General features: G+C 40.7%; 1 protein-coding gene across 3 annotated transcripts in view; it reads left to right on the forward strand.

Moving 5' to 3' along the window:
• PTPRJ (protein tyrosine phosphatase receptor type J) overlaps nt 1-17,174 on the forward strand; it is a 74,170-nt gene that overhangs the window by 32,593 nt on the left and 24,403 nt on the right. Inside the window, exons 1-4 of one of the 3 annotated variants that reach the window (XM_072929720.1) lie at nt 337-2,880; nt 14,332-14,350; nt 15,397-15,543; nt 16,817-17,092. In XM_072929720.1, the coding sequence (XP_072785821.1) occupies nt 2,863-2,880; nt 14,332-14,350; nt 15,397-15,543; nt 16,817-17,092 (460 nt within the window). In that variant the 5' untranslated portion in view covers nt 337-2,862. Of the gene's footprint in view, nt 1-336; nt 2,881-14,331; nt 14,351-15,396; nt 15,544-16,816; nt 17,093-17,174 lie in introns of those variants that run through there. The other 2 variants (XM_072929718.1, XM_072929719.1) reach the window with 2 other exon arrangements.

Genomic DNA, 17,174 nt, shown 5'->3' on the forward strand with positions numbered 1-17,174 from the left:
GTGGGGCTGTTGGGAACCATGGTCACCATATTGTGGCTGATTGTGGCCCTTGCTTGCCTTGGCTTTTGTTCCCCATGCTTAGCATCCGCATGTTTTTGTCAGAATTGAAACCGTTCCTTTCCCTCTCCTGCCTCAGTTTCAGTGTGAGTTGCAGGGGGTTGTCCTCGAGTGAACCCTTCTGTAAATTCAGCCCATATTTATGAATAGTTTAGTCTTCCCTGAAACTCTGTTTCTAAATGATTGAGCAAGGAAAAAAAAAAACAAAAACAAACAAACATTTTCATTCAGAGGCAGCAATATTAAAATTTGCTAGGCCTGTTTCTTTATTGTTATATAGTCTTTCGGCTGTTGTGACTGGTGTGGACCTAGTTCAGCTGATAAGCAAACCTCACTCCTTCAGTTGGGGCAGAAGGTTTTTATTTTACTGGAGTTTCTTTTAGGGTTTTTTATAAGCCTATAACTTCAAAAAGAGAGCTTTGCAGCAAAAGCTCTGGTACTGCAGTAGAAGGAACTGGCTCGTATGGTAACACAAGCAAGGTATCTACAAGGCAAAACTTGTATATTATTTATTATATAAACTCTACATAACAAGAGAGGAAACTATTACGCATTTTAAACTTCTTATTCAAAGCTGTTCTGTGTCTTGGGTGTCTGATCTGTGTTTGAAATAAAGGAGGAAACTCTGGTGCTTTACTGGAAAGGGTTTTTTTCTGCAGAAGATCAGCTCTGTTGGAAGATGATGTTTTGGGTCTATTTTGGGTTGTGTAGCTATGCAGATACTGTTTCTGGGGTGACTGAGCCACCATTTACACTCAGGTTTTCTGATAGCTGCTATAAATACACTCTGTGCCCTGTTGATGGAATTGCAATAAAATTGATACTAATGAAATTAATTAAAAACTTCAAGAGTTGCATATTATAGGGGATAAGAATTGATAGATGAAGTGTTCCTGTGATACTGGAGGAGTATGTGAAAGAACAGTGTAAGAGCTTAAAATGGTGCTGTGGTAATATTTGGGAATAGAGGATCTTCATACAATATGTGTTGAAATGGGATAAGAGGGTCGTTAGGAAAACTGGAAATATCTTTCAGGATGCAATTCTAGTTAAATCAGGAAAAAGAGTACAAAGAATAACATTCTGTCCCCTTTTCACTTTTTTCACTCCCCAGTCTCCAGCATGGGCAGTTCAAATGTCAGGTATAAAGGATATAATTCAGATGAGACTGTTTTGGTTAACCTGCAATATGAATGCTTTGAATTAAAAATACCGTAACTGCAGTTTGTTTTCTTTAATTTAAATATGAAGGTTAAATTCTGATAAGTCATCTCATCTAACATAAGTTTTTTGGGAAATTGGCTAGGAAATATCCAGTGATAGGTGTTAGATCAAAAACTTCACAGCTGTTACCGGAGAATTTCCTGTTTAATTATTGTCTCTTATTGTAGTACTTGCACCTTTCAGTGCAGGATTACCCCTGGGCTGACCTCTGTCAGTAAAAAGGTAATTTTTTTTGTTTCTTCAGTGCTTGGGTAGTCTCTGCTGATGCTGCATTCCTGGCACCAGAGTAGTAGTGTTGGAATGAATGAAAGTAGGTAACTTTGTGTTCTTGGAGTCAATAACGAAACATGCTTGTTTGAAGTACAATTCAGTGCAAATTTTTTTTTCCCCTTTGGCAGCTACAAACTCTACCATTTTGCTTCTTGTAGAAGGCTTTAATCTTGTAATGTTTCTAGAAACATATCCCTGATTTTAGGGCTATTCCAGATAAGTCATTCTAGTTGGTTGAGAGGTTTTTTTTTGTGGTTTTGTTCACATTGTTGTTTTGTTTTTTGTCCCATGATCTTGAGACATGAGTGATTCTGTGTGTTCCCTTTTACATGCAACAATGTCCTCTATGATCAGAGCTCGTCTCTTTGGCTGCCTGCATCTGAACCCCCTGGGTGAAACTGCAGGAGCTCACACTTGCTGGTCACGCCTCTATTTTCAAACAAGGAGGAAACCCCTTAGTTATCTAAACACTTTTCTGTTTGTTTGGCTTACTTGTAAGGAATGTGCTTTGATAAGTGTCCTTGGGAGGCAGAACAGGGACTGGATTCTAAAACTTAGTCTGCATTTAAAGTGGACTCTGAGCACAGACTTCATAATGTGCAGTTGCTGTTAGAGGCAGCACAGATGTAAAAATCACTGTAGGGCTGGGGAGAAAGGGCTGTGACAGTGTATTCTGGGTCATGCAGACTGGATCTATCACTAGGAAAGAAAAGGAGAAAATGTCTTAATAGAGATGTTCGGCCCTTAGGGGTTGTCTAGACATCTGCCTTCTTGCCTTTTAGCATCTGGAGGCTCATGTGTCCCAATACATGACAGAAAAAAAGTCTGTGGGTATATTTTAATTTTCATAGCTTGAGTCAGGTGGTGGATAAGGCATCTTTCTAAACTAGGGCTTTGTGTGTGCTCGTGTATTCAAGCAAATGTGTTTCTCAGTCCTTTGAAAAGTGTTTCAGCTTTGCAGGGCCAGTCTGGGTGCAGTGAACAGTGGTCTTTAGTCTGACTTGGCTTGGAGTGCCCTCGGTCTCATTTGTATGTGTCGTCTTAGCTGAGCTTTCCCTCTTGGTGAAACTCTCCCTGGTAGTGTCTGCAGGACTCTTCTCACTGCTGCTGAAACACAGGGTGCTGCCAGGCAGGCCAGGGATGAAACCCTGTGTGGGTGTGGATCAAACTCTGCTGTCAGCTCTCACCAAAAAGGCCAATTGTTCCCAAGTACTTTTCCTTGTTAGTTTGTTTTCTGCAGTTGAAGTGTAAGGAGGAGTAAAGCAAGCAGTATCTCCTAGAGGTGGGAGAGGCTGCTGTGGCCTGTGAAGGATGCACTACTTTGTTCTGGTATGTAATGGTTCTTATAAATGTTTTACATTCTATATTCAAACCTGTTCTTCAGGTAGTCACGTTTCTGGCAGCATTATATAACGCTGTGACATTTTGACTATCTCTGTTAGAGAAAAGAGAGGTGCAGAGGAATCCAGCTTGTGAATCACTCTCTGTTTAACCCTTGTTGGAGGGTGGGAAGGAAAGAGCTTGAGGAGCAGTTCAGGGAAGGTGATCTGGAAGCAAAACCACATCAATTAAAAGGTACCAAGATAACAAGGTTTCAGCAGCTGGAATGCAATTAACTTCCTCTTCACTCTTATCTTTCTCCCCTACCTGCACATGGGTAGCAAAGGTCATTTGTGTCATCTGATACAAGGCTTTGGAACTAAGCACTCTGAGTTCATGTATAATTTTTATTGTGCTAGGATTACAGATATACCAAAATCCCACCAGCAGTGTGGTGCAGAGCACTTAAGGCTGGTGTTAGATATTGCTGCTTTGCAATTCTTGCTGTGGGCAAGCAGCAGTTTGTAGATAGTTACAAATAAGTATGTAATCCTCCTCATCTGAGGGAACTCTGGCTATTGGATGAGTAAAGACACTAAATGACACAGCCTTCTGTGGCATGCACATAAAACATGATGCAAAGCATGGAGGACTTAGTTTCATCTTTGTCTTGGAGCTGGTTTAATGTGGCTGTAGTATTTCAGTGTGAAGAGGAAGCTTTGCCCCATGTGTGCATCGTGAAAATGCATCACAGTGAAGTGAAGGGTTTCCCGTTTAACCTTCCCCAAAGCTCTTGCTCCAAACACAGACACACTTACGTGCCTTTTCTCTTCAGAGTTTGGTACTTGTCAGCCTTAAACACACAGATGAGAAACTTCAGAAGCATATTTTTAGCAGATAATTCAAAGTTCTCTTGGTGAACTAGATGTGTTTTAATACAGCACTTGAGCATTTGCATAGCAATCCATAGTTTGTGGATTTTTTGTTTGCTTGATTTGGCTTGGTTTTGTGGGTCTTTTTTGAGGAGGAGGCCTAGGTTTGATGTTTTTGTTTGTTTGTTTTTTGTTGGTTTTGTTTTGGGGTTTTTTTTGGGTTTTTTTTCGCAAAATAAAATAATATCAGTGAATGTGCTCTAGCTCCCTGGCTTTGGGTATGTCCTTGCTTCCTCCCTGAATATGATAGAGCTGTTACGCCTTAGCTATTGCAAAGTATAAAAAATTAAACACCAAACACCAGACCAAAAAGAAATGTGTCTGTCTGGAAATCATGGAATTCTCATCCTTCAGGCATTTTGCAGTGTGCAAGGAAACTGTTTATGTAGTTTAGCTCAAGATTAGAAACCTTTCAGAAAAGCAATGGTATTTTCTCTTTCCATGTTTGGGGTCTGTTGAGGGCAGAGGAGCTAAAGAGAACACATCTACTGTTTCTAACACACTGAATATATAGTCTGGGTGAAATCAAATCAAATCTACTCTTGTGCCTTTCAGTCTGAGTCAAAGAATAATGAATTGGAGTGTTAATGTGTTGTTAAAGAGCAGCAAAACTGAAGAGGAAGGAAGAGGTATTGTAATTGGTTATGGTAACTGCTGCTGATCTTTTACTCTGCCATTTTGCATAGACATATTAAGAGAGATTAAAATACATTGAGGGACATCCCTCCATTTGAATTTCTGTCTGTTCCTAACATGTTTGAAAAAATAATTAGACTAAAGGGGTTAATAGCATAGGTAGGAAAAAGAAGAGTACTGATGAAGCCCTCCCCTACCCCCAGTCTTCTGCACAGTCAGTGCCTGACCAGTGTTAGTACTTTTTGATGTCTACCTTTTTTTTTTTTCCTTTGGCTGCATTTGAGGCAATAGTTGCTACTACAGACTTTGCCAAAGGGAGAATCTGCCAAAATGTTTGGAGGATGGTACTGCGCTTGTTGCTGCCCCTTTCTACTTTCCTAATAGGGCAATACTGTTAGATGCTGTGAAGGCCTGTGTGACACAATTATTCTTAATTGTGTACCCATGTTTCTGATAAAACTTCAAAGTGCATTTAATGTGTTTTCTCACGGCAGTCTGTGAAACAGGAGGCTGCTGTGTAAAATATACATGGGTGTGTCATCAAAAACAGAACTTGTATAGAGATTAAAAAAAAAAATCTTGTGTGTTTAAAATTTGTGAGAACCATCCTCAAGTGGAGAGGGAATTTCTGATTGTAATAGTTGTGCTTCATCATTAAAGTCACTGGTAGTGGATCTTCATCTAGTGATAAAAGTTGGAGTGAATTTAATGAATTTTGTCTTTTGTCTTGTTAGTCTTTCACGTAATTGCTATTTTTAAAAGTTTTTTTCTCAGTAACCTTTTACAAAAACTTTGGATTTGTCTGCCAAGACCATGCAATAGAAAGAGATATGCTTTTGTATTCTGGGTTGCAATGTAGGTAGAAGAAAATCTGTAAGTGTATGGAGATTGCAGAAGCTATGGGAAGCCACATCAGTGGTACTGTTGCTGTAAGCGAAGGATGAGCAACATGTTGGGAAAATTGACTCTTAGTTTTGAAAGCTTTCTAGGTTTGGTTTGGTTTCTTTTTCCAAGCGATACACAAGGCTAAGCAAACACTGCACAGTGATATAATGTGCTATGTATTTGAAATAAGCATGCTTCCAGACTGGTAATAAATAACATAAACATCTTGCTCTTAGAATAAGAGTTTGAAATGAGCTACTGGTTGTTCGATCTGTATCAGAGCTATGCCAAATACATAGATCAGCAGGAACTCCTTCATGTGTCTTGGAAGGAGAGAGAAGCCATGGGTGTTGTTTTTCTGGAATAAAAAGTTTGCAGCTGTTCAGGCTGCAGTGTCAGTCTGATCTCTGCTTCTGACCCTGCACCATCCAGTCTTTTTCCACCATAGCCAGTCCTCCTAGATGGCCATGAAGTTGACCTTTGAGAGACGTGTCTATTGACTGGTAAATGAGAGAGAGCCCATGTTGTTGTGGGTGAATAACTTCTCATGCAGCCTCAATGTATTCACAGAGACGAGTCTGGCAATGGGGTAATGGCAGAGCCAATTCTCATTCCTGCTTCTATTCAGCTTCTGTTCAAAGAGGAGGAAAAGAGAGACTCTACCAGAGCCCCAGATGAACTTAGTGGAGCTGTACAATGAGATCTTTTGTTCCCTTCCAGGAGTACTACTACATGTTTTGAACACTTGCAGTCAATTTGTCTTTTGCTACAGTTTAAATTCATTAAAGGATTAAATGGGCTGACGATAGCAGGCAAGCCCCAAGAGTATCCCTGCAGCCCCATAGTGCTGTGTATGAAAACATATAGGAAAACATTGTTTAATCAAATTGTTTGTCTTAGTGATAACCTGATCCTTGTAGATGAGCCAGATCTGTGGCTTATTTTGGAGCTGGAAAAGGTTTCACATCACATTTTCTGCTGTAAGGCAATTTGCATTTGTTTTGAGGAAGTCAAGCTACTTTGCTTTTAGGTCCCATCAAAAAATGTAGATTCACTGTAAACCAGTGCAGCTGAAGATGTGATATGTTGCAAATGAGCACTGTGAAGAAAGTCTAAGGTCCAGCCAGTAATTTATTGCATGAAATTACTTTCCCTGTGACAGGTTTATGGTGTTTGAAGATGCACTGAGCCTGCCCAAGCTGGTGTCATTATCTCCCACTATGAGCACAAGGCAGTGCTGCAGCCACTTTTTACACTTTTAACGTGTGCATCCTTAGCCTTGTGCTTTCCAGAATGTCAGCTTTTCCGGGAATTCAGCGTGTTTCCTTGCTGTTAGTCACTCGGGCTGAAGTTAAATGGTTTTGCTGGGGCCTCTAGTGGTCTCAAACTGCATGACTGCTCCAAAGCTGCTGCTGTTCAGGGATGGGGAGGGAGGATTGCTTTCCTTCCTCCCAATGGATAGATTTACCCAGCTAGAGGGCAAGGGCAGTGCCATACAGAAAATTTATTTGGCTTCTAGTGGAGCATTTCACACGGAGTTAGAACTGAATGTACTGAAGGAGCATAAATGAGTGGCAATAAGCAGCAACAGAGCATGAAGGAGGAGATGAAGGTTAGCCTGAGAAGTCTGTGTTGGGAACTCACAGATTTTTAGATTAGGAAGTTTTCAGGACCCTGATAAGGACAGAAAGATAGCCTGTATTAAGAAAAGTGTAGAATGAAGGCAGAAAAGAGCAAAACATTCATGTACCAGCATCAATCCTGCCCCCCCCCCCCCCCCCGCCCAAAAAAAAAGGATTTTCTGTGTAAACAAGACAGTTTTGAGCTCTGTGTGAGCAAGCTTGAAGGCTTTCACAGGCTGTGGTTCTCCTGCCACCAGACAGGGTGTCATAGATGAAAAATTTGGTCCTTTTTGTCAGTATAAATAATCTTTCTTGATGTTGTCTTTGAGCTGTAGTGTAAGTTTTAAAATCCCTTTGCAACTGGTTTTGCTTGGAAAACCTCTCAAACAAAATCTAGCTCAGTGTTATTCTCCTCATAAAGTATTTTTCTAACATGTCCCTGAGCAAAAACTATGCAGAGTCCAAAGTGTCTGGCACAGCATAGTGAAACATGGTTGTGATAAGAGAAATTTGAGTGTCCTGAGTGCACTCAGCTCAGCAGATCTGAACTAGGGTTCTGTCAGGAAATGCTGCTCCTTTTTGTGACTGTGCTGCACAGGCCAGGCAGCTGCTGGCTCTGGTGGGCGTTTTCCATGGTGCCTGGGTGGCCAGCCCTGCTGACTTGATGACACCGAGCGTTGTCTCATTGCCACCCGGGTATTTTTTTTTTTTTTCCTTTCTTCATTTTTTCATTGTATCCTGCTTCTTCCAGGGTGTGCCTGAGTAATGACTCACAGTTGAAAAAATAGTGTTCTTGAGCTGTATGCAGGAATGTGGCTTATTTGCATAAAATAAAAGGTTGATGCTTCCTCAGTTTAAAAAAAATAAGATGACTGGCAGTGTTAACTGGAAGTTCCTCTTAGAAGAGGAGTTTTTTTCCATTCAAGCAGTGCTCTTGCACTTCCATCTCCAGTTCCACCCATGATGTCAGTTAAATGTTGTGGTTTAACCCCAGCTAGAAACCAAATACTCCATCCAAAACAGCCCCACACAAGCCACTGTGGGGGAAGCTAACTCTGTTCCAGGTGAAACCAGCGTGGTATGACATGGAACTTGAGTAGGATAACCGTTTGGGGTTTAGTAAGTAGTTGCTTCAAATATTACTCTTTGCCATTGTCAAATAAGCACACTGTTCTCTTTATAACCTTCAGCAGGATGGTCTGTGAATTACATGTACAACTTACTGGGTTTTGTGAATTATTTAAGCTTGTTGAAACTTTCAGCCTTTCTTTTGGCTGGAGTTTTGTGGTTTCCTCAGTTGGAGGAATGGTTGTACTAAACTATGAGGTGGTCTGCAGCACTTAATGGCTGCAGTTAATCAGGACCTGGAGGTCTGGGTGAAACAGAGCTGCTACTGGGCTGCATTGAAACATTTTGAATTCAACGTTTTAAACTGGAAGTCACTGGAATTAAATCTAATGGTGCTCTCTGGGGTCAGTGGTGAGAGGGCTATCAGTCACAACGCAGTCATGTTTGAGTTTTGATGTCTGCATTTTTCTCTTTCTTTTGGATATGTTGCCCAGAAAACTCCTTGCTCCTAGGCTGGCTGGCTGAAAAGCAGATACAGGTAAAACTTGCAGAAGAATCAAGGAAAAAAGAGCTTGCCATCACAGTATGTGTCATCACAAATATCTTTTTGGTGTCTCATCTTGTTTTTCTTACATGGCTTTGTCTTCCACAGTACTTTCAGTTCATAGGAGGTGCTGTGCAAACGACAATGTCCTTATATATTGTCATAAAAACCAGTGGAAAAAGAATTATATTTGGCCTCTCTTTGCAGAAAGGCTTGCTTCAGGGAAGTCAGAATTTAGAAATGTCAGGGGCAAAATATAAATACATGCAATGTGGAAATAGTCTTTCCTCTTTCACATAACTGCATAACAGCTGAAAATAGCCTGTGCACAGTTGTGTGTGGCTGTTTCAGGGTTCTGCACAATTCCCTAATAAAACAGAGTGGCCTAGGAGGATCCAGGCCCACCCAGTTCATAGCAAACACCAGCTCCCATTTCTTTCTTCCGAGCTCTGCATCTCCATCTGGTCCTGTGCAGGCTCATTAACAGTGTTGCCCCTTTAGAGTTAAAAGAAGACTCCAAACATCTTGTAAAACTTTGTGCTGTTTCTAAAATTAGAGCTTTTTACTCTAGCATAAACCCACTTACAGCAAACATTCTGTGAAGTGGTATATTGTGTATGGGCTGTGAGTACCTGCATAAAATACCAGAGGGGAAAACAGGTGGAATTGACCCTGCCACAGCGTATTCTTCATTGGAAGTGAGTTCATCATATTATTGAGATAATCTGGAGTTAATTTGAATGAAAAAAAATAACAAAAACACAGAACTGAGAACTGTTGTGGACTGCAGTTAAAGTGAGTTTAGCAGAGTAAATATACTCTAGAAAGGGGAAAAAAAGAAAAACAACCCCAAACTTTATGGTTGAATTCAGAAAGTAATCAATCTCAATGAAACTATGTAACATAATTAAATGTTAGCTTCTGACTTAGCCTTCAGTTCATTATTTCCCCTTCAAGTAGTAGGACCTGATACAGGAGGGCTAAATATCCACAAATGCCACTGGAATTGGTAATTGAACTGTTATGTTAGCATCCTTCAGCACACAGGCTTCATCCACATTGATTTTCCTTATTGGACAGTGAGCACAGGGGAAAACACCTGCTTTTTTTGGCTTGGCATACCTTTGTGTAAACTGAAGGCTGTCTGGAAGTGTGCAAGAAGTTTTTGGATGTGGCATTTGGGTGTATGGTTCAGGGGTGATTGTGGTGGTGCTGTGTTGACAGTTGTACTGGATGATCTTGAAGGTCTCTTCCAGCCTTGATGATGCTGTGTTTTGTAGTAGTGCCATGATTTGCACTTGAAGTTTTCTGCTTAAATGCGGGAAAATGCTTTGCAGTTGAAGATTTATGACATTTTATAAAGAAATTGGAAAATAGGGAAATTATGTTACCCAAGTATATTTTGATTCATTTTTCCAGTATGATATTTTTTCCAGCCTGGAACTCACACATTGCCCAGATAAGGCATGTTACTTGAACTAGATTCATACTGGTTTAAGCGCATAGTTCTGTGCCCCAATTCTGGTGAACACATTCTTCTTGCCCAGTGCTGTAAGCCTACAAACTGCATTAATTTAGAAATAATATGTAAATGAATGAGATGGAACAGCCCTGCAACGGGTTTCAAGAGGCAGAAACATTTCATCTTTCCAAAACCCACCTTGTCTTCCTGCAGGACAAGAGTCTCCAGCAGAAGGGTGTTGCTCTCTGCTGATTTAGACTTTGCACTCCCAGGGAAGTGGAAAGATATCTCCAGGTGGGATAGCAGGCCATGCCTTAAAAATCCTAGCAAATCAGCAAGTATTAGAAAGCTATATCAGTCTGTGAATGCAATACTTGGGCAATCCATTTCCATTACTGTGGGGCTTTCCAAGTTTGATTTGCACTTGCTTTGTGTGACCTTGAGTAAAAGCTTTCTGTGGGAATACTTCCTGAGTAAGTCTATGCTGTGTAGGAGATATCAGAGATGAGAGAGGGGTCTGTAAGTGGCCAATTTACTGTGTCTTTGCTGGTTAATGTTTGTTGGCTGAGTGGTGGTGGCTGACAGCACCAGCAAAGCCAAGCTTGGAGACATAAAACCATCATGATGCTGCTGTGTGGTAGCTTGGCTCGAAGCCCACAGTTACACATGTGGGACAACTAATCATAGCTGGACATAAAGGGGGAAAAAAAGGTGTGAGATCAGGGGTACTGCCTAGTGGGGCAGTGGTCTTAATTATGCTGCTGCTTTGGTGAAAGGGTGTTGAGAAGCAGTTTGGAGACCACTGTGATAGCTTGGTGGTATTTTTGTGGAACTCCTCCAAACCTAGGAGGATAGATGGGTGGAGGCTGTACAGTCTGAAGGTACACACTTGGAAGATCAGCTTTGAGAGGGGTGTGATTAACTCCCTGGCTTTTTGCATCTGAGTCACAAGGCACACGGTGCTGAGCACACCAGAAACGCTAAGTAGCAACCTCAAGTGGTGTTCTTAGAAAGGATTTGTGGTTTGGGGTTTTTTTGGCTAAGATTTTTCTGGTTTGCTCGCTTTGACTGTTTAGCCAGCCTTTGAGCTTATATTTACATGAACCAAACCATGCTGTTTGTTTTGAAAACTGTAGCAGGTAGGTTGGCTGCGGTCCACAAGGGTTTTCCCCAGAGCAGGAGCCCCAACTTCATTAGAGGGCACAGTTTAGCAGCAGAGCCAGGCTGTGCTGAAGTCCTGCACTGCTGTCTTCCCTGTGGCTCTCCCAGGGCATGGGTAGAGCTGGTGTGTTTTAAATACTGTTCCTGGAAATATCTTACTCTGAGTTATCAAATATCAGTCTTGGGATTTGGTCTTTTCAGTCGCCCACTATTTTTTAAGAAGTTTTCCTGCACCATGTCTTAATTCTTCCTGGATAAGGTTACTCCTGAGACTAATACTGATTCCTCAGTTAAGCAACCCAGTGTATGCCTGAGGAGGATGGAGCTGAATTTGGTTTTTATCACACACCACCGGCTCCTTGTCAGTTGTAAACTGCTCACATAAGGAGCACAGGAATTTGAGCTTGTGCAAGTTCAAATTAATTCCTCAGCACCTCTGGAACCTACAGCCTTTGATCAGGCCCTAAGCATGGCTATGTGACACACAAAAAAATTCATTTGCCATAGCTGATGACAGTGATGGGCTTGTGTATACATTTCTCTCTTGTTTTTCAGTTGAAATAGTCCGTATTTGGTATTTTGCTGTCTTTTCTTGGTTAAGGATGTTCCACCCCTACCCAAAATTCCACAAAAGTTTAAAAAATTACCCAACTGTACATATGAATAATAGGGATTTGTTTCATTGGAAAAGAAAAGCAGAGATGGCAGGGCTCGTGATGTATTAAATGCAAACACAAGGAGAATCAGGTGTTCAGTGCAAATATCCTCTGAAATCATAAACAAATGCTTTGTGTAAATTCTAAGTAATAACATCAGGTTGGAGAACAGTTTGGTTCATGGCTGATGTTGAAAAATACAACATGGAACAACTGAGTCAGGCAGGCTGATGATTGGGAATGGAATAGTTTGTTTTGTGTGGTTTTGGGTTTCAGAAGAGGCCTGCCTGCTGCCAGTGGGATGTGATTTTTTTTTTGAATTTGATTTTGCACATAGGGTTCTGGAAAATCAGAAGGGTATTTTAAGGGTGTATTGCCAGGGTGTGATAAGCAAGTAGAATGATAGGGTGCAGTTTCTTAATCCCGTGACAGGAATTTTAGTGTAACTTTCCTTTTTGAGATTGTTTGAGCATCCTTAATAAAAGGATGCCCACTGTCCACATGTGATAGTACAACCAAATTTGAAGCAGCTTGGTCGTTATTTGCCATTAGATCAGATGCCCATAAAACAGGAATGAGTGTGTTCTTTGTTTGAGCTGTCAGGGAAGAAATGGGATGGTAAAAAGGAGGGGTTCAGGGTATTTGCTAGTGGCATACCTGTTTCACAGTTGTATAATAATACCTGTTCCTCAGGAAGGATATTGTACTAAACTCAAAATTTGTGAAGGAGATGAAAGTTCATTTTCAGGCAGTTCTACAGAAGAGAGAGTAACTGAGGGATGATGGGTAGTGAATGATGTCAGGCTCTTGGTTGTTTGCCTGTATGGCTGCAGAAATTGCTCTAGGGTAGTCCTGTGGCATTTCTTGTTGATTTTGTTCTTCTTGTGAGTTCCCTTTCTTAAACATAACATCCTTTTGGCTTTGCTTGTAGATTGCCCTGCGTTTCAGGGGATCTCTCCTCTTGCTTACTATTCAGCAGCTGTTTGCACACTGCTGCTCTGGACACTGCACAGTAGTGTCTTCCTGCCTTCAGAGTGACTATTTCCTTCTTGAGCTCTTTTTCCTCAGACACTTAAGGAAGGAATGCAGAAATACTCTTGACCTGGGTGTGGGCAAATATTTCCTCACTTCCTGTATAGTCTTGCAGCCTGGCTGAGCTCTCAAAAGCTCAGGTTGAGGAGGAGCCTCACGCCATATGTAGGACATCCCATGTCCACACAACATGTCTGTTGTGTGCCACGTTGTCCATAGGGCCATGCTAGACAAGACCAAGCATTAGGTCTTTGATGCTTACAAGTGCTTTTTTTGCCTAGGAAGAGTGCCCAAACTCTTCTTGCTATGGCACTGAGACCATCACAGGAATAAGATTTAATGGTGTTTTTTGACTACTTTTTGAGGGTGTGTCTGCTTGGACCCATGACTAGCTCAAGGAGCTATGGCTGCTGGAGCTCCTTGTGGCACCAGCAACATGACAGCTGGGGGAGTGAGTGATTTGGGATTCAAGCATTGCATTAGGATGTTGTGAGATAGCTCCTTATTTTGAGTTAGCTCGTGGAATTGCACAAACAATTGAGAAATAGGATGGGGGTAGAGGAAACAAAAGTTCCAAGTGCTTTAGGTAAGATTGCTTCTTGCAGACCTCAGTCTGGGGGTTTTGCTTCACCCCTTTAAGCAGCATTTTGTGGTGCCACCTGGAGGGACATTAAGATGACAATTTATGGGCTAATTCTCACTCCAGCAGGAAGGGAAATGGCTATTTGTAAGTAAAGTACAAAGTTTGAAAGCTAAAAATCATCCTCAAAGCAAAAATCTGCTGCATTTGTCAGTATTACCAGCAGAGGAGTTTCAGGCTGCAGTTAAATGGCAACTGCCAATATGTTGTGGATGTGTGCGCATCTATAAACTGGACTTCAGAGCATGTATCAAGTGTTTTGAATTTTGACTACCCTGTGTTTCCTTCAGAAAATGAAAAAAACAGTTTTGAGAGAAGTAATAAGAAGGTTTATGCAGAAAAAGGATGAAAGTAAAAATCTTACTAGTAAGAAAGACCTAATTGAAAAGAAAAATCTTATTAGTAAGAAAGACCTAATTGACATCTGCCATTCTTTGGTGGGATGGTGTTAAGGATACTAAGTAAAGTGTGTTTTAACGAAGATCTTATAGGTTAGGTTTATAAATTTATATGTGCAAATTAACAAACTTATGTTATTCAAACTTTTTATTTATTTTTGTGACAAAATAAACTTTGATTTAGAATGTGGAAACTAACATTTTGCCAGCATGCTTAGATTTTTTTTTTTCTACTAGTTTGGTGTATTTTTTTTTTGGTGTTATTTTTATGTCAGTAGTATTTTATATATGTCTTTTGCAGATTGAAAAAATATGGAGTTTTAAACTTAGATTTTTTTTTCCTCCCTCTTGTTAATTAAACCACTCCTTATTTTGTTTGAGCTTCCAGTAGTTTTAATTTCTATTATTTGTTTTTATTTTCCAGGTCAGATGCACAATTCCTTGTAAGTATCATTCTGTTGCTTGCCTTTTTTTTTTTTATTATTATTTTTATTATAACTTTCCTTATTTTAGTAGGTTTTAAGAAAGATCAAGCAGTATCATCAAAGTATTAAAAAAGCTTCCTGAAAAGAATTTTTAGAAATAGCAGTTAAAAATATGTACTCAGTTATTTTAGTGACTGTAATACCTACAATGCATTTAAGGATATTTCAAAATATAAATCTGTACTTAAATCTCTTTGCTTTTCAGTTTGTAGAGAGTTCTGGTAAAATCAAGTGCAGGTGTAATGTGCTTAGAAAGATAGGAAAGTACACTTAAAGGCAATAAAAACCAAACAAACCCCAAAACCAAAAGACACAAAATGGTGCCCTTAAAGAATTTCTGAAGTGAGTCTAGAACTGCTGTACTGGTCAAGATAATACATTTTTATGTGTCAGAAAATTCTGAAAGTGTGTGCAAAGAAGTTCTGCCTTCATATTGAATATTAGAATGAGTTAGCCTTTAAATTTTAGGGTCTGAATCAATGCTTTCTATGCTTTGGACTGTAAAATTGTTGTAGTATTTCTGGCTCTAGATACAGAGCCATGTCTCTTCCTTACTTTTAGCCTTACTTGTGGGAACACATTGTCGGAATATGAGAGGGGAAGAGGGAATATGCTTAGGGGAAAAACAAAATTGCTATGCCAGGTTAAACAAAACTTCTGATAATACATGAAGAAAACACACACAGGGAGTGTGGCTGTAAATTGTTTTAACTGCTTTCAAAAAAAAACCTGTACTGAAAAGAGAGGTCATAATAGCTTTCATCCAAACCATGTGTATGGCTGAAATAATGTGACAATCACTTGAATCTAGTTCATATAATCTCACAGAAGTTAAGAGGTGAAACCAGGAAAAGGGGTAAAACCAGGAGATGTGCAGTGAGGTTTCTGTAGAGCTGGGGAAACAGAAGTGACTATGGGTCTGTGCATGATATCTATAATTGACTGTACTTCTGCAAATGGGACGTTTAGAATTATTGTAAAGACAGAGTTTTGTGTTCTTCCAGGCACTGACGATTGCAGCTCAATAAATGCAACTGCAGAACCAGCAACCAGTAGTAATGATGATTTATCAGTAAACTCTGCAACTGGGAACAGAATCTCTGCAGGTGGAAGTGTGAGGGAGGCTGCATCACCACCTGGTGAGACAAGAGGTGATCTAAGCACTGTACACGTTTGTGGTTTGGATTATGACTGGAATGTGAATCTTTGGGGTGTTTTGTACTTCTGTACCATGATAACACTTTAAGCCTGAACTCTTGTCCCGCATTGCAGGGGCACGAGTCCAACTGCTTTACTGCAGTAGAGAATGAGACCAAGAAATGCATCTGCACACCTGACTGGGAGTGCAGTTTCATGCTGTGATTGCTGCATAGCCTTGGAATAGTTTTATCCATGTTAGACTCCCTTCCCTACTTATTATGGCTTTTTAGGTTACAGGTTAATAGTTCAACTCACTGTGACCTACAGATTTGAAAGGCATAATTGATGGGGTACAGCTGAAGTCCTCTGCCTATAGAGAACATTCTGTGTCACGTATGTATAGGACAGGTGTGTGAATCTTGCAGCTAGAAAGGTTCCTCTATTTGGGATATCCAGTTTAGGAAAACAATACCAGCATGTTGTGTGTCCCAGTCTTCATCAGCACATTGCATAAAGCTCACAGCTGAAGCAGCACAAAAATCACTGCTGCACCTCGACAGCTTTACTGCTTGCTTGAGGTGAAGTTTGAGGAGTTGGAGTAGACAGCAGAGATTGCAAGTATGCCTTGCAATAGAGAAAGGTGGCTTGATTGTTTTCCCAGGCTGATGTCTGTTTTAGAGAGACAAGATATGGCAGGGAGCAGAGTATTGTATGTGTTTGTCAGCAAATATTATTGTAGGTTAAAATTTTTATTTCCCTTTTTGTAGAATCCAACCTGATTTATAATCTCGAGGCAGAATCCATTGGTGTGACTTCTATCACCTTAAAATGGATGGTGATTCACAATGCTTCTGACACCAACATGTACAGGATAGAGGTTGTAAATGGTACAAATGGTACACCTGTGAAGAACTTGACAAGCCATTCTGTGTTTCAGACATTTGGACAATACTCTCAGTAATACCCTTTAACTTTTGGTGAGGTGAGGTGGTCAGGTAGTTGGATGAGGGTAGTTGTAGGTCCCTTCTAAGAAACTATTCCATTCCACTCTTATCACTTTCCTGCCCAGCTCTGGATTCCCAAGGGAAGCCTTAGTAGTTCAATCACTGTGATGACCTGTGCTTATGTTTTGGGGTGTCAAAAGGAGTTTAATGTTCTAAGAATGATCTGTCTTGAGTTCTGTTTAGCTGCCCAGTGAGGCAGAGGTGTGGCTGTGTTTCTTGTGTCCATGTCTGTGAGCAGATGTTCTTGCAGGCTGACAGGTTGTTGCTTTGTCTTTCACAGGGCCCAGCCCAGTTGTTGATCTCAAGGCAGAAACCATTGGTGTGACCTCTGTCACCTTAAAATGGGGGGTGAATGACAGCGCATCCAACACCTACACGTACAGGATACAAGTTGTGAATGGAACAAATGATACACTTGTGGAGAACGTGACATCCAATGAAACCAAAGCAGAACTTACTGGGTTAATCCCTGGGACACTGTACAACTTCACAGTATTTGCTGTAGCAGCTGATAATGAGACAGAAGGAGAAAGAGTGTCCATACACCTGTATACAAGTAAGTCACAGTTTTTTGCATTGCTGTTGCTGGTGGTCTGTGCTTTGCTGTGCAGGGCAGGGCTCTGCCCACGCATCTGAGT

The sequence above is a fragment of the Taeniopygia guttata genome, chromosome 5 (assembly GCF_048771995.1).
Source record: "Taeniopygia guttata chromosome 5, bTaeGut7.mat, whole genome shotgun sequence".
Lineage (NCBI taxonomy): Eukaryota > Metazoa > Chordata > Aves > Passeriformes > Estrildidae > Taeniopygia > Taeniopygia guttata.